This window comes from Caretta caretta, chromosome 6 (assembly GCF_965140235.1).
Source record: "Caretta caretta isolate rCarCar2 chromosome 6, rCarCar1.hap1, whole genome shotgun sequence".
Taxonomy (NCBI): Eukaryota; Metazoa; Chordata; order Testudines; family Cheloniidae; genus Caretta; species Caretta caretta.
Window position 1 is genome coordinate 93,619,113 of NC_134211.1, and position 18,267 is coordinate 93,637,379.

Genomic DNA, 18,267 nt, shown 5'->3' on the forward strand with positions numbered 1-18,267 from the left:
TATTTTGCTGTAACATTCTATGCTATTCTCCTTTATACTATGTTCTGAAAGGTGTATATCACTGTTAGTAATTGTGTCTCATGCTTTGTATAGAGTGTTTACCAGGAGTCTAATCCTAACTTGTAAATCCTATAAAGGGTGGGTCGTAAATCAAGAAACCATTTGGTCTACAGGCAAACAAACCAATGAGATTGTCTTATCAGAAATCAGGCTATTCCCCTTGTACAAGAAGTTTGTTTTGTATTGAGATGATCTTATCTCAAGAAAACAGCCTTCCCCTCCCCTTATAGACATAAATATCTTTCAGAATCCTGACTTTAAAAGAACGTTAAGGCTATTCTCTATTGAAGAGGAGTAAAAATCAGGATGTGTTCTCAGAGAAATAAAACAAATCATCAAAATGGGCCTTCTTCCCCCTTAATAGAGCAAAATCTTAGTTTAAACCTCAAAAAATTTAGGCATATTCTTATTGGAACTGTTTCTTTCATAAACACTCTGAAGTCAATATTCTTCAAATGTTAAGGAGAATATTTAAGGTTGGAAAACATTCTATAGAAGACCTTTGTTACTTCTAATTCAGTGGTTCTGAAACTTTAACAACCTGTGAACCCTTTTCACTAAAATGTCAAGTCTCGCGAACCCCCTCCTAAAAATGATTATTTCTAGGGATTTTCTCCTTTATCCGAGTATAAATTATAAAAGCAATGATCTTGGAAATATACAATTTGTTTCTATGACATGCTTATTACACACTATTTATTATTAATTATTATTGATAATTACAGTATTTTTATTACATTATGAAAATGGCAACACTCTTCCAAGATCTCACTTTCATAGTTTGTATCACTTTGAATAAACCTGTTATAAGACAAGGCTCCTACGTTTCATCAAGGAGTATCAGATGTGAAACATCATGAAGATATTTAAGAAACCAACTCAAAGAGTTCCTCCTACACAAGCATTGAGGTCTTGAGCAGTCCAGGCAAACAACGCACATTACAACAAAATTTAAACTTCTTGTTCATAATTTTAAAAACAATACTAGCTACCTATTTAATTTTAAAAACAGCAAAAAATATCCACCTCCCTTTCCATTCCTTATAAGGAGTCTTGAAGTTTAAATATCCTCAGCGTGATAGATATGCTTGCTTTGATCTGCTTAGCTCTTGGAAGTCCAGGGGCTCTGGGCTGTTGGCCCCATTCCGCCCAGAGTCCCTAGGGACAGCTATGTCCCCCATTAGGGAATTTTTCCCCCGAGAACCCCCCTGTAACATTTTGCGAACCCCCAGGGGTTCGCGAACCCCAGTTTGGGAATCACTATTCTAATTCATAAAAAGAAAAGGAGTACTTGTGGCACCTTAGAGACTAACCAATTTATTTGAGCATGAGCTTTCGTGAGCTACAGCTCAAAGTGAGCTGTAGCTCACGAAAGCTCATGCTCAAATAAATTGGTTAGTCTCTAAGGTGCCACAAGTACTCCTTTTCTTTTTGCGAATACAGACTAACACGGCTGTTCCTCTGAAACCATTCTAATTCATGTTTCCTTTTAAAGGTGAAAACCTTGCTGTCCCTCCAGTGCTTAAGATGGTACGAGATTCTTTTGAGATGTTTATCAGATACCATTGTTATGTGAATAGTGAAAAGCTTTACGTACAAATAAGATTATTTGATGCTATAACTGGTTACTAATGTAAGAAGCCATTTGAGTATAGAAATATTTATATTAATTGGGGAATTAGTTATCTTGCGACGCTTAAGCAACTCCTTACTAAACTCAAGAAGATAAGAACCACCTCTCCGAGAAGCATTAAGAGGAAAAGACAATTTTTTTGATGACCATTTAAGTTAAAGATTTCCTTTAAGAATCACTTAAGTATGAAAAGATTATTTTAAGAGCTGAAAATCTTTATATTGGAAAGCACTTAACTAATCTGAAGAATAAATTTCATGTTCTATTAAATCCCGAGGAAACTAATGGGAGATCAGAAAATGAACTCAGTAAAAGAAAGAGTTAAAACTCTAACTTTAAAGATGTGCTGAGAGCTTTCCACCCCAAAAGACAAAGCTCACTACAACTCTGATGCATGTGTATTAGGAGACTGCATATTCATGAGCTGTAGATCTTGCCAAGACAACCAGAAGGGTGTTGAACCAATGACCCGAAGAAGAGTTCTGTGTAAGCTTGAAAGCTTGTCTCTCTCACCAACAGAAGCTGATCCACTAAAAGATATTACCTCACCCACCTTGTCTCTCTAAAATAGTGGAAGTCACATTACTGAATTGGCATTAAGAGAGACAATTAAGACTTAACCTGTCATTTCTTGTTTCTTTAAACTACCAGTTTTTAGTAATTTTGAAAAAAATACTTGATGCTCAACCACTTAAAAACACATCCTTTACCCCATACTAACCTTTTCCATTTGGTGAAATCACCATTATGGTTGAGAAGTTACTCCCACTACAAAGTTCACATTTTCAGACACTTACAGCTTTTCAAGAAAGTTATCCTTTGAATTGAAATTCCTCCTGTTTCTTTCTGAACTCAAAAGTGAGTTTTTCTTATAAAGTTGAGCAAAATTCCATTTGTCATGCTTCAAATAGTCAAGCATGAAAATATTTTAACCAAGTTATTTTTAATTCCTTTTATTGTGCTCAGATAACTTTATATTTATAAAACTTTTAAACTTTCCCTGGACTTCTTAGCATTATACAACAATTTAAGGACAAAGTGAAGAAGAATAATTTATCCACTCAAAGCAATAGAAGAGTTAGACACAGAGCTGTTAGTTACCCACATCAGAATCTGGGAGGATGCGATGACAGATATCTCTACTCTTGCAGAATGCCATCTTTGATGGCCACTTATGGTCAGGAACTCACTTTAACATACACCTCTACCCCGATATAATGCGACCAGATATAACACAAATTCAGATAGAACGCGGTAAAGCAGTGCTCTGGGGGGCGGGGCTGCACGCTCCGGTGGATCAGCGCATCAGCGTATCTGGCTCCAACAAGCTGCTCTGAGCGGCATGTTATGGGTGCCAGGCCGGGGCCGAGGGGTTGGATAAGGGGCAGAGGGTCTTGGGGGGACGGTCGAGGACAGAGAGCGGGGGGTAGGGGGGTTGGATGGGTTGGGAGTTCTGAGGGGTCAGTCGGGGGAGGGAAGTGACTATATAACAGAAATGCTCGAGGTTAAAGAAAGTTCGATATAACGCGGTTTCACCTATAACACAGTAAGATTTTTTGGCTCCCGAGGACCGCGTTATATCCGGTTAGAGGTGTATTTGAAAGACAGTACTGTCAGCACCATTGTATAGTGCACACTAATACCAAGCCAGGGTTTGGTACAATTTTGACTAAGAGAAGGCAGTTCCCTATTGAAATCACCAACACTTCTCTTGGAGGTGTGCTATGAAAGTATTTATCTCATGCAGCCTTATTTACCTTATTTGATCTAACACAATCATAGCCTAAAGTAGCATGGCTGCAAGTGCTCTCCCAAAGCGTACATATATTATTTGGCAGTCTAAACCATCTAGTGAAATTGGATGGATTCTGGCCCTTATATATCAGATGCCCAATAAGATTAGGATGCCTGTTTACCTTTTCCTCCAGTTCCTGTTTCATAAACTCATATTTCCATCTAAGTTTTTTGTTTTCCTCTTCACCCTGGGTTAACTCTTCTGTTAGCTTATCACATTCAGTTTTCATCTTCTCCACCTGTCGACGCTGAGCTTTTACTACATTTTTCTCATCTATAAGTTCTGTCTGATGGTAGTAGGAAAACAGAAGACACAATCAGTATAGAAGTTCTTTATGAACATTCCCAGATTGCATAGCCCCCAGATCCATGCAGAAAAGATTAGGGGAAGATACCAATATTTAATCAATAAGACTTTGTTACACTTTTATTGGAATTAAATTTCTAAAAATAAGCATCAGCATTGTACATATATAAATATATAACATAGAAACTGGACCACTAAGCAATGCTTCTCTACTCATAATGATATGATTTCAACACTGGCTGCATAACAGTTAAAACATAAAGAAGGTTTTTCCATTACAAAGTGGATCTGTCATGCTGTTTATCCACGACACAAGAGTAACAGCAAAACTAGTTCAATCAGCTAAAAAAAAAATGCTGATGCCTGCAGTGTACTTCGTGGGATTCGGTAAGATCTTGCAAGATCCTGTACAATTTGATAGCTCTGTATGAAAAGCTCAATGTTTAAACAAATTAACATTCCATTACTGAAATTCATTCCACTACTAAAACACTAAAAATGTATTATTTCCTTTATCAGGATCAATGACACAGATTACTCCTATGCTTAAAGGGAAATGAATTAGATGATTTAATGGTCTTTTTCACCTAGAATTTCTAGAATTCTGTGATTTGAAAGCTATTGTACAAATAGAGACATAACTTTAGCCCCTTTAACTTTAGCTTTAAGATTAATAGATTTTTTTTAGGTGGGGCAGATTGAATAAAATGGGTTATCCTTTAGTGTAAAAATATTGAGACTTCTCCTTCCTGAAATAAGTAGAGTTGATGCATGCAATAAAGATAATAGCAACTTGACTGGCACTGAGGGGTTTGAAAAATTCTGCAGAGAAAAATCTACATTACAAAAAAAATGCAAAGCTAACAAGGAAACCACACTTGTTCCATATTGCCACTCTACTCGGGGAAGAGTTATATTTTCATGGAGCCTGGGATTCAGGCACACAACAAACTTGAAAAGTAAATTATCCCATCAGAGAAAGCAAGAATCCAATTCCATTTTACGTGCAAGCACAACATGGTGTCAACCTCTTATGTTCCCTACATGGCAACTGTATTAAAGATTTATACAGCTGGAGACAATCAAGGAGACAATCCCTTCCAACATCAACTTGGTTTTCTGCATTCTACTAAATGTGAGAGTATCAGAGAACAAGGAGACACAAAGACTCTAGAGAAGAAAAATCAACATTTTCAATCATTTCTGAGACTGAAAAAGCAGGTATGATGTCAATTTACCAGACCTGAGATGACCCCATAACAGTAACTGGAGGAGGGGAAAAAAAGCCAAAAGCCATATCAGTGTGGTGTGTATGTAAATTACACTGTGTATATTCTTTAAGTAGTTATCACTGAGAATGTCTTATGTATGCAAGCTACATGTTGTTATTCTAAAAGTACAATAATTATTTTAGAAGCAGAAAGGGGACGGGAGGGATAAGAACTGACTGAGGACAGAGTCGAGACTCCTGGGCTCTATTTCTGAGTGTGTAATAGACTCACCAAGGGACTTCTGAGCAAGCCACTTAAATCCCTGGGCCTCGGCTTACTTGTGTTTAGAATGGAGACACTGGTAGTGACTACATGATTAAGGTAGCATTGCAATTTCTATTTAAAATAGAACTAAAAGCCTACTGCTTCTGCAGCACAGGAGCCCTTCAAGAACTGATGCCTCAGTGCAGAGACAGAGGGCTCCTCCCAAGCACAAGTCTCTCTCTCTCTCTCTCTCTCACACACACACACACACACTCCAGCCTGCCCCATGCCAGGTTCCCTCATATAAACACACACAACATTTCCCATGCACCAGTGCCTCTCCTGCTACACACACACTACTACTCACTACTCCTGCTACTCACTCCCCATTTATCTAACACACCATGCAGCAGCTCCATGGAAGCCAAAGAGGATGGAGGAGGGGGAAAGGAGGAAGAAGTCAGTGGTTAAGTAGAGGAAACATGGGAGGGAACAGCAAGAATGTGAAGGGTGCTGGTAAAACTGGATTCTGAAGAGGCAGCATGAAAAAATTAAGTTTCTTTTCTATTCAGGTTCTTATACCAAGCCTCTTACTGCAATATCTGCACTGTGGGTTTGAACTGCCTGGATTGAGGAAAACAGTCACCAGGAGCTCCATTCTGAGGAATTTAGCACCTAGAACACACACACACCTCTTCCCTCTGCTCCCTCCATTAACAGTCATCTACCTATTTTAAGGTTTTATACTGCTATCTATCACTAATATCTGAACACCTTCCATATCAACCAACACTTAAGCATAACTTTCAAAATTTGGCACAGCAAACATTAACCATATACTTCAAATTACCACCAATTCAAATGTCTAAGCAAGGAAAAAAATATCCATTTCTAACTACTCCACATGGCTAAAGTTAGAAGTTGCACATTGTGTATAAAGAAAGAAGGAACCATGCAAGTTACAGGAGGTTGATGAGGGTAAGGTTACTTGGAGTAGGCAAAATCAGGGTTGTAGGTTGCAAAAGATAGCTGAAGATTTAACTAGGAATGTCCTGGCTTTTTTATGGTTGCATTGATAGAATATTCATTTAAGAGGCCTGTTTTTGTTTTTTTAACAAAAAAAATATTCAGTTTGGGAAGAGTATGTTTAAGTTTAATGTACTACATGTTTCAGACATATCCCTTACCCAAAACAGCTTACTGTCTACAAACTATTTTGTAATCCACTGTGTACACTGGTAGCACTTCGGAAATGCTTATTAATAAATACAAATTATTCTTATCCTACACTAGTTTACACCAATAAAAAATGTAATAGATGACTGATCATATGGCTGCAAAGTCAAATGTTGAAAATTAATAAGGCTGTTTCAAGTATCCATTTCAGTTTAAATACTCTTAGGTTTTATTCAGATCAGCCTTATGAAATATAAAATGCTTTTGTTTTCTTCCTTTTTAGTCATATAGCCTGGAGTCAGCAGCAAATGAGTTGCACTAAAAATGTGAACTTATTTCTAAATAAATGTAACAATCTGCTTCATAAAATATTTTTACGGTAGTTATTGGGTGGTTTTTTAGGTAAATGATATGGAAATCGTACACTCTGGAAATGCTTTAAAATACAAGGAGTCATTCAAACTAACCTTTGCAAATTCGACATGCTACTGTGATTCATATTCAGAAACTGTTCCTGGAGTGCCTGTGATACTGTTTCAGCTATTGTGCAATACACACACTTCCAGAAATGCAGCATCTCTGGGACATGATAGGTCCACAGTATAGCAGGGGTAACAGTGATAAAGACAGAAGTCAGAGAGGTTAGTATCAAAGTGTTAGAACTCCAATGCGTTCTACGCAGCCAACAATCTAATTTACCAAAGTTACTTTTGTACTAATGAGGGCTTTTGTCTTAAAGCTACTATGGACACAATAGGGCTTCACCCAGATCTTTCAACCTCTATACCTCTGAAATATGTCCTGTTTTAGGTTATCTATCCCATATCTACTGTGACAAAGTTCCTGCTCTACCTTGGTGGGTCTTGCGCTTATTGGCGGATTTGCTTGCCTTGGAGCTTCACAGCAGCCCTCAGCTTGGCCGTTTTTCTGAATCCACAGTCCAGGTCAACTCCTCCTGTGTCTGACCAGGAGTTGGGAGGATTTGGGAGGAACCCGGGCCCGTCCTCTAGTCCAGGTTCCAGCCCAGGGCCCTGTGGAATGCAGCTGTCTAGAGTGCCTCCTGGAAACTCCCTGGGCTACTTCCCCATGGCCTCCTCCCAACACCTTCTTTATCCTCACCATAGGACCTTCCTTCTGGTGTCTGATAATGCTTGTACACCTCAGTCCTCCAACCGTCCACATTCTCACTCTCAGCTCCTAGTGCCTCTTACTCCCAGCTCCTCACATGCACACCACAAACTGAAGTGAGCTCCTTTTTAAACCCAGATGCCCTGATTAGCCTGCCTTAATTGATTCTAGCAGCTTCTTGATTGGCTGCAGGTGTTCTAATCAGCCTGTCTTAATTGTCTCCAGAAGGTTCCTAATTCTTCTGGAACCTTCCTTGTTACCTTACCCAGGGAAAAGGGACCTACTTAGCCTGGGGCTAATATATCTGCCTTCTATTACTCTCCTATAGCCATCTGGCCTGACCCTGTCACACTACCTTTACTGGAACTCCAGAATTCTTCTTAAAAGGCTTCAGTGATCATGCAGAAGCAGTCCCTAATTTGCTATAATCCATTTCAACCAGACTAAATATGTATGAACCCCTTTATTGTTAGCTTTATCTTTTCTGCAGTGTTCAGAAATACATAAAAATCTTTAAAAGTTCATGCCTTGTTAAGTTCATGGCCTAATAGAAAAAAAAATCAACAGCAGAATTCAGCAAAAGTTACCTTCAGCCTCCTAATGTGGTTCTCTGCCTCATCCTTTTCTTGCCTAAAGAGCTTTATCAGCTCTTGAACATTTCTCTCATGCTTTGTTTTCACATTCTGCAACTCTGATCTAAGATCTGCCAGCTCCTGTTGGTGAACATCTCTCTCCGTCTTCAGCTGCCAACTAGTTGTAGTCATCTCTTCTTGCTTAGACTCCTGATGTTTCTGAAGGTCTGAAAAGTTCTTGAGAATCTCTTTCTTGGCTTTCTCTTCCTCTGCTATTCTGTTTGTCAGCTCTGCTCGAATAGCACTTAAGTTTTTTATATCTTCTTGCATCTCTAAGAATCTTTCCTGGTCTTTTTCATTGATCGTGTTAGCTGTTTCAAGCTCTTCCTCTAAACGTTCTTTTTCATTTCTCATCTGGTTCTGTACCAGAATCTGCTTTTGCAACTCACTCTCCAGTTTATTTGCTGTATCTTGGACTTCCCTGATCTCTTGCTCAAGAACTATCTGTTGAGACTTGGTTTCACTGAGCTTCACCTCCTTACAGTGGAGTTCCTCTTCTTGCTGGGCCCTCTTTGTAAGCACATCACTCAGCTCCTTTCGAAGGTTTTCTATTTGATGTATAGCAGAGAGAAGCTGAGCCTTCAAGTCATCCTTTTCTTTAAGGACCTAGGTAATATGAAAAAAAGATTATTACCTAAAAATTTATTAGATCAAAATTTGGTGCAAACTATGCTGTTTGGAAGCAAGAAACAAACTTTATACTGTAAGACGAGAAAATGTTTACAGATTATGGCCCTGATTCAAAGGCACTTGGGAGTTTAGCTAACTTTAAACTTGCAAGTAGTTGCGCTGAGTCAATGGGACTAATCAAAAGCCTGAGGATAGGCACGTGCTTAAGTAACTCACTGAATAGGGGCCAATTTGAGTCAATCTTCCATTTTTCCCACCCTCTTTGCAGTCTGAAATATACTGCTTTCTACGGGATAGTACTATGGAAGAAAAAGAAACAAACAGCAACAAGGCAGAGAAACTACCTTATGGGCACCTGAATATTTATCCTTCAGTATTTTGGCTTGCCCGGGATGCTGTTTGATCAATAATTTTACACCGCCCCTGTTTCTTCTTCCAGTATCTGTTTGCATTATAAAATAATTTTTAAAAATTCCTTTCCCAAAGTATATGGGAACTTACGATACTTTCTGCTATTAATCAGGAGTGTCACTATATTCATGGACCAAGATGAGACAATGATAAGGGCCTGCATGAGATTTCCCTATATTACATTAGATCCACTACTGGATTTTTTAATTCTTAAAAGTAGTGAAGGAGATTTGTTTATGTTTGACAGTAAACTATACTGAGAGGCTATCAAATATCAATACAAGAGTCTACTTATAAATAAAACATATGTTAAATATGGATTTAAAAATAGAGTAGCAACCATAGCAGCTTTTATCTGGGAGTGCATCAGTGTTCTAGACTTTCTAAAACTGCATGTTGACTGCAGGACTGTATTCAAGAACAATAATTTAGCACTTATCCTAAATCCTTTTCAAGTATTTAAAATGGTGATTGATTGCATTAACTTTAAAAATGTGTACTTATATTTCTATGTTTTATATGTATTATACACTTTCTCATTGTCGAGACAATATATGAAAGCTAAGAAGAAAAGGAATAACAATTTAAAAATTCTAGAAAATGAAACAACATCCTGTGGAAGGCTAACCACATGGCCAAGACGTTGTTAAACTATCCTGATAACTCAGCAGAAAATTACATCTAGGGAAGCCTGCTACAACCAATGTGCAAATGAAGCTTGCAAATATTTGGAAAAACTCAGATAACTGTAAATTATGTTCAGAATTCAAGTTTGATATTTTTCAATCATCACTTTCAACAAATGTATCAAAAGCAAGGACTTCATGCTGTATTTTAAAAAAAATCCCAGTTTCTCTGAGACACTAGATTATTATGTCTGTAAATTTTTAAAGATGCCCAAATGATTTTCAACTAGTTCCCTGAAGCTCATGATAAATGCTGTATCTAAGTTTCTAAAACCCTCAGATGCAAAGTGTGTGTGTGTCACTATTTAAAAAAAAAAAACCATACAAGATATTTGTGTTTTGTCCCCATAATGACATGCAGTTTATTTTATATTATAGATCCACTAGTAAAAAGTTTTTTTCAGATGTCACACACATCTGTCAAACTTGTTAGCAAGGTGCTGATAACCTCTAATGTGGAAAACAAGATTTAAACCGATTTTTAAATAAGGATAAAACCATACCAGTACCATTTAGCATTTTTATGCACCTTTAATGGGGAAAATTTAAAACTTAAAAGAGAAAAATCCAAGTCAGACAACCTTAAATACAATATCTGTAGGAAGATTCAATCTCATTACAGCACTATTTGAGTTGCCATCACAAAGATTGTGCTTATCTATCCTTTTATACAAAAACTAGTTTTGTGGGCTTGTAACTGAGCTTCAAACCTCCTTCTTTCCTTTTTCTTTTTCATGTATTCAACTCCCATACTGTTCTTCACTGTTTGCTCTATCTCCATCTTTATTTTAAAATATCAAAACATACATTATTCACTTTCGATACAACTCATGTTATCTTTGTTTTAACCCTCATCCTTCCTTTCTCTATTGTTTTCCTTTGTCTAGATTAAGTGTTCTACATTGATTTCATTTAAATTTTTAAGCTTCTCAGGGTAGGGGAAATTTTTTTAAATTTGAGTAAAGCCCTATCCTATTGTGCTTTATAAATGTGAATAATAATTGTAATACCTAGTTATTGCTGTTCCTCAACAGATCTCAGTGTTTTACAAAGGAGGGAAATATCATTATACCCTTTTTACAGATGGGAAAACTAAAGCACGCAGGTTAATGACTTGCCCAAGGTCACCCAGCAGGTGAGCAGCAGAGCCAGGAATAGAAATCAGATTTCCTGAGTCCAAATCCACTGCTCTATCCTCTATACCACACCCTATGATGCTATTTTGTACAAAGACATGGCATCAGAACTCTGGTCTAATGGTTACAGTGGGGAACTGGTAGTTTGATTCCCTCATTCGCCAATTGACGTGTGACCCTGAGCAATTCATTTAGCCTTTCTAGGTCACAAATTTTCTCCAACTATAAAATTGGGATACTACTTTCCTGACAGAGCTATTGATTAGCACGTATAAAGGAGCTTTAAAACCTTCACCGAAATTTTCTAGGTCTGGTTTCAGCCCAAAGGTGTAGGGCTTTTTTGGACCATTTGGAAAGGCTAGGCTGCTTTTAGTGCAAGGAGAGTGAAGTAAGTGAGAGCTGTTGGGTGCTGTCAAGGTTCCTTCCCCCCTCTGAACTCTAGGGTACAGATGTGGGGACCTGCATGAAAGACCCCCTAAGCTTATTCTTACCAGCTTAGGTTAAAAACTTCCCCAAGGTACAAACTTTGCCTTGTCCTTGAACCCTAAGCTGCCACAACCACCCGTGTTAAACAAAGAACAGGGAAAGAGCCCACTTGGAGACACCTTCCCCCAAAATATCCCCCCAAGCCCTACACCCCCTTTCCTGGGGAAGGCTTGATAAGAATCCTCACCAATTTGTACAGGTGAACACAGACCCAAACCCTTGATTTTTCATTGTTCTTAAGATCCAATCAGGTTCTTAATAGAAGAATTTTAATTAAAGAAAAGGTAAAAGAATCACCTCTGTAAAATCAGGATGGTAAATATCTTACAGGGTAATCAGATTCGAAACATAGAGAATCCCTCTAGGCAAAACCTTAAATTACAAAAAGACACAAAAACGGGAATATACATTCCATCCAGCACAGCTTATTTTACCAGCCATTAAACAAAAGGAAATCTAACTCATGTTCTAGCCAGATTACTTACTAACTTAACAGGAGTTGTAAGGCTGCATTCCTGATCTGTTCCCGGCAAAAGCATCACACAGACAGACGAACCCTTTGTTTCTCCCTCCGCCCCACTTCAGATTTGAAAGTATCTTGTCCCCTCATTGGTCATTTTGGGTCAGGTGCCAGCGAGGTTATCTTAGCTTCTTAACCCTCTACAGGTGAAAGAGTTTTGCGTCTGGCCAGAAGGGATTTTATAGCACTGTATACAGAAAGGTGGCTACCCTTTTCTTTATTTTTATGACAGGTGCCCATCAGTTTTTGAAAATCTAGCTATTTATGTAGATACCTACATATGCATTTCAGAGCCTAACTTTAGGTAGTATGTTGGTTTTTGTTTTTTTAATTTTGGACAAAATGCTGAAATTTTAACAGGAGATACCTCTCTTCAGAGAAGGTTGCCTTACTGTTCTATGGAAAGTTTTGGAAAGTATGGAAATTTTTTCAACTTATTCATCCTCAGAACCACTACTAAAAAACAGCCAGGAAATGCCTGTTAAGATTGCATGAAGAACCTTTACTCTAGCTATATAAATTACATTACTGTCTTTAATGATGTATGTACATGCACAAAAGCTCCATCTCATACTATTTCTCAAAACCTCCAAAACAGCTTTAAAAGTATTTACAACTTCGTAAGTTTCATCTTGTATAGTGCACAGGGCTTTCATAGGTCTTTCTAGCACAGACAATACAATACACATGTAATATATGTGTCTATGGTTGTGGACAAATCGTACAACACAGAAATTGTGTGTGTTGTGATAAAGACCAAAGGGCAGCAGGAGAGCTATATAAGTTCGATGGGAGCTATATAAGCCCCAGGATGATCAGGGCCTTATTCCCCATGGATTGAGGAGAGGTTACTACAGGTTAATTAGAGCACCTGGAGCCAATTAAGACCACGCCAGAGACCTAATTTAAAAAACCCTATTCAGTCAGACAAGAGGAGGGAAAGAGAACTGACTGTAGTTTGGAGGAGTACCAGGGGAAGACAAACCCTGCCCAAGCAGAGCAGAGGGACTCTCCCACACAGAGGACCAAGAGAAACCCTGCCCAAGGGGAAAGAGGGTAAGGAGCCAGTGAAACTGAAGGGGCTGGGACCTGGAGTAGGGGACGGACCCGGGTCCCTTCCCCGTTCCCCTTCTCTCCCTCACCAGGGCACTAGTGGAGGCATCAATGCCCAAGAATAAGGGCAAGGGGCAGCACACTGACCCACCACACCAAGGAAAAGCACGGGACCCACCACAATAGTGTCAGCCATTTGCCACAGTGTTCATATTAATGATTATACTGTAATGCACACATACAACAGGGAAGAGTTAAAGTTCTATGTGCAATCTTTGATCTGGCTTTTCCTCAGCTTTAAATCTTAGGCTGAACCCATCCAACCGTAACGTTCTGTTAAAGCGGTTTGCTGATGGACAAATGCGGTTTGATCACATTTCAATTATTTCAGGTTACATGTTTGTTTTTTCTACTTTTATTATTCAAAACACATTTTACTGAGACCAAGGCCTATTACACTGACCAAAATTGGGCTCTGAGGTAGCACTGAGCATTCTCTGTCTCAAGTACTTGGTTGTCTGGTTTCTGCTCACAAGCTCAGGGTCTAATTGATATCCATATGGGGGGTCAAGAAGGAGGCTTCTCCCAGGACAGACTGGCAGTGACTTTGGGAGGTTTTGGTCTTCCTCTTTTGGTCTTGTGTGGTTGTGGGTCACTTGCCAGGATTATTTGGATGTATCTCAATCATTTGCCTGTCATTGGGGGGACCTCGGGCACTAGTGCACCTCAGTCCCTCTTATTCTCTGCCCCTGGCACATAACAGTCTACGTTTCTGTGAGCTGTAATACTTTGGTTTATTTTTGGTTTGGGGGTTAATGTGAGAATCCTGGGTGGCCTGTGATATACTGGAGGTCAGACTAGATGACCTCGTGGTCCCTTCTGGCCTTAAAATCTATGACTTTATAATTGCAATTACAATACTAATTTTTTCAGCCAATTACTGAAAGATGAAAATTTCATTAATCATACCACTCTAAGCATGTAACCACACCCTCCTTGGGTTGTAATTCCACCAGCACTGAAAAATTGTATAGAGTGAGATGATAATGAAAACTTGGAAGGGAGAACTCCAAAAAAAAATCCCAAGTGCTGCAAGAAATTGTGTTGACGACTCAAGAGGTAGTGCTGTTCCTTCTAAATCAGCCACCAATCCCGCAAAGTGAAAATAAGGAAAGCTATGCTGCTCTGTTTTAGAGGAGATGTAAAACCAAGCTGCAGTGTACTCAGCCATAATTCTCTACCCTGACTCCTAGAATTTCTTACTATCACTACCACCAGTAGGAGCTCCAATGAAGACCAGCCACGACTATTATAATCAGTGTCACCTAACTCTGCTCAGAGCATTCTTGTCCAGCACCACCAGTTGATATTTCAGAAACAGAGTATTCAATCCTCTCTCCAAACTTCCTGAATAAAGGATGTTCAAATCCACTAAAAACAGTGAAAAAAATTACCTGTGACATAGCCAACCAAAGCCCACTACCCATCACCTCCAGAGTTTCAGTCAGTATGGCCTTATACAGATCCTAGTGTTAGTTAGACATTGAAAAAGCCCACACTATACCACTCACCTCTGACAAAGACACAACACAGAGCTGAATGTAATGCACATGGCTCATTGCACCACAGCCCATTTGGTCTTGTATCTTCTCTAGAAGAATCACACAGTGATCAATGGCTCCATGTCTACTTGGCAGCCGGTATCAAGCGGAGTGCCCCAAGGGTCGGTCCTGAGGCCGATTTTGTTCAGTATCTTCATTAATGATCTGGAGGATGGCGTGGATTGCACCCTCAGCAAGTTTGCAGATGATACTAAACTGGGAGGAGAGGTAGATATGTTGGAGGGTAGGGATAGGATACAGAGGGCCCTATACAAATTAGAGGATTGGGCCAAAAGAAATCTGATGAGGTTCAACAAGGACAAGTGCAGGGTCCTGCACTTAGGATGGAAGAATCCCATGCACCTCTACAGACTAGGGACCAAATGGCTAGGCAGCAGATCTGCAGAAAAGGACCTAGGGGTTACAGTGGATGAGAAGCTGGATATGAGTCAACAGTGTTGCCAAGAAGGCCAATGGCATTTTGGGATGTATAAGTAGGGACATTGCCAGCAGATCGAGGGATGTGATCGTTCCCCTCTGTTTGACATTGGTGAGGCCTCATCTGGAGTACTCTGACCAGTTTTGGGCCCCACACTACAAGAAGGATGTGGAAAAATTGGAAAGCGTCCAGTAGAGGGCAACAAAAATGATTAGGCGACTGGAACACATGACTTATGAGGAGAGGCTGAGGGAACTGGGATTATTTAGTCTGCAGAAGAGAAGAATGAGGGGGGATTTGATAGCTGCTTTCAACTACCTGAAAGGGGGGTTCCAAAGAGGATGGATCTAGACTGTTCTCAGTGGTAGCAGATGACAGAACAAGGAGTAATGGTCTCAAGTTGCAGTGGGGAAGGTTTAGGTTGGATATTAGGAAAAACTTTTTGACTTGGAGGGTGGTGAAGTACAGGAATGCGTTACCTAGGGAGGTGGTAGAATCTCCTTCCTTTGAGGTTTTTAAGGTCAGGCTTGACAAAGCCCTGGCTGGGATGACTTAGTTGGGGATTGGTCCTGCTTTGAGCAGGGGGTTGGACTAGATGACCTCCTGAGGTCCCTTCCAACCCTGATATTCCATGATTCTATGAGCAGAAGGGGTGACAAAACAGAACTTCAAAGAACAATACAGCCCTCAGAGCAGATAAGCAATTACCAAAACCATCTTTTAAGTTACATTCTGCCTTGATTAAAAAACTCCCCTTGTAGTTTTAGTTTAAATCATTCTCCACCTCCCGTCCCACTTTAATACTGCATTATGTTAATGATGTACACTGACTTTTTTTTTTTTTTTGGTTTGGGTTTAAACATTTTTCCGCAGTGTTAGCAACCCAAATATTGGAGCAGAAGCTAATTTACACCAGTCAAAAAGTGAAACTGATTAGTTCCTTTTCCCCATCTAAGCTGTGCACAGAAGTGCAAAAGGAAAAACAGTATTAATGGTGAAAAGTATTTTTTTTTTTTTTTTTTTGCTTTCACAAGCTAAGGTGTTGTTAACAAATCATACCAATTTAGAAAGGAGACTGAAAAGCTTAGAGTACAAGTAATTAATATGGAGTCATAAGAAGGGCCATACTGGGTCAGACTAAAGATCCATCTAGCCCAGTATCCTATCTTCCGACAGTGGCCAATACCAGGTGCCCCAGAGGGAATGAACAGAAAAGGTATTTATCAAGTGATCAATCCCGTCACCCATTCCCAACTTCTTGCAAACAAAGGCTAGGGACACCACCCATGCCCATCCTGGCTAATAGACATTGATGGACCTATCCTCCATGAACTTATCTAATTCTTTTTTGAACCCCGTTACGTCTTGGCCTTCATACCTTCTTCTGGCAAGGAATTCCACAGGTTGACCGTGTGTTGTGTGAAGACTTCCTTTTGTTTCTTTTAAACCTGTTGCCTATTCATTTCATTTGGTGACCTCTAGTTCATGCATTATAAGAAGGAGTAAATAACACTTCCTTATGTACTTTCTCCACACCAGTCATGATTTTATAGACCTCAATCATATGCCCCTTTAGTCGTCTCTTTTCCAAGATGAAAAGTCCCAGTCTTATTAATCTCTCCTCATACGGAAGCGATTCCATACCCCTAATCATTTTTGTTGCCCTTTTCTGAACCTTTTCCAATTCCAATATATCTTTTTTGAGATGGAGCGACCACATCTGCATGCAGTATTCAAGATGTGGGCGTACCATGGATGTACATAGAGGCAATATGATATTTTCTGTCTTACTATCTATCCCCTTCTTAACAATGCCCAACATTCTGTTCACTTTTTTGACTGCTGCTGCACATTGAGTGGATGTTTTCAGAGAACTATCCACAGTGACTCGGAGATCTCTTTCTTGAGTGGTAACAGCTAATTTAGGTGCCATCATATTATATATATAGTTGGGATTAGGTTTTCCAATGTGCATTACTTTTAATTTCTCAACACTGAATTTCATCTGCCATTTTGTTATCCAGTCACCTAGTTTTGAGAGATCCTTTTGTAGCTCAACACAGTCTGCCTGGGACTTAAATATCTTGAGTAGTTTTGTATCATCTGCAAATTTTGCCACCTCACTGCTTACTATTTTTTCCAGATCATTTATGAATATATTGAATAGGACTGGTTCCAGTACAGACCCCGGGGGACACCACTATTTACTGCTCTCCATTCTGAAAACTGACCATTTATTCCTACCCTTTGATTCCTATCTTTCAACCAGTTACCAATCCATGATAGGATCTTCCCTCTTATTCCATGACAGCTTACTTTGCTTAAGGGCCTTTGGTGAGGGATCTTGTCAAAGGCTTTCTGAAAAGCTAAGTACACTATATCCACTGGATCCCCCTTGTCCACGTGCTTGTTGACCCCCTGAAAGAATTCTAGTAGATTTGTGAGGCATGATTTCCCTTTACAAAACCATGTTGACTCTTCCCCAACAAATTATGTTCATCTATGTGTCCGACAATTTTGTTCTTTACTATAGTTTCAACCAGTTTACCTGGTACTGAAGTCAGACTTACCGGCCTGTAATTGCCAGGATCACTTCTGGAGCTCTTTTTAAAACATTGGTGTCACATTAGCTATCCTCCAGTCATTTGGTACAGAAGTGAATTTAAATGATAGGTTACAAACTATAGTACTGAAATTTCACATTTGGGTTCCTTCAGAACTCTTGGGTGAATACCATCTGGTCCTGGTGACTTATCACAATTTAGTTTATCAATTTGTTCCAAAACCTCATAAGAACATAAGAATGGCCACACTGGATCAGACCAAAGGTCCATCCAGCCCCGCATCCCGTCTACCAACGCTCCCCAGAGGGAGCGAACCTAACACGTAATGATCAAGTGATCTCTCTCCTGCCATCCATCTCCACCCTCTGACAAACAGAGGCTAGGGACACCATTCCTTACCCATCCTGGCTAATATCCATTAATGGACTTAACCTCCATGAATTCACCCAGTTCTCTTTGAAAGACTCATAGTCCTAGACTTCACAACCTCCTCAGGCAAGGAGTTCTACAGGTTGACTGTGCGCTGTGTGAAGAAG

At 39.5% G+C, this 18,267-nt stretch overlaps 1 protein-coding gene across 10 annotated transcripts in view; it reads right to left on the reverse strand.

The window, feature by feature from the left end:
* The window catches only part of CEP128 (centrosomal protein 128), a 444,758-nt gene that overhangs the window by 287,567 nt on the left and 138,924 nt on the right, over nt 1–18,267 (reverse strand). For 9 of the 10 annotated variants that reach the window (XM_048853234.2, XM_075129813.1, XM_048853231.2 and 6 more), the window contains 2 exons: nt 8,161–8,811; nt 3,610–3,774 (listed from right to left, as the gene is read on the reverse strand). In XM_048853234.2, the coding sequence (XP_048709191.1) occupies nt 3,610–3,774; nt 8,161–8,811 (816 nt within the window). The remainder of the gene's footprint in view (nt 1–3,609; nt 3,775–8,160; nt 8,812–18,267) is intronic. The other variant, XM_048853235.2, reaches the window with a different exon arrangement.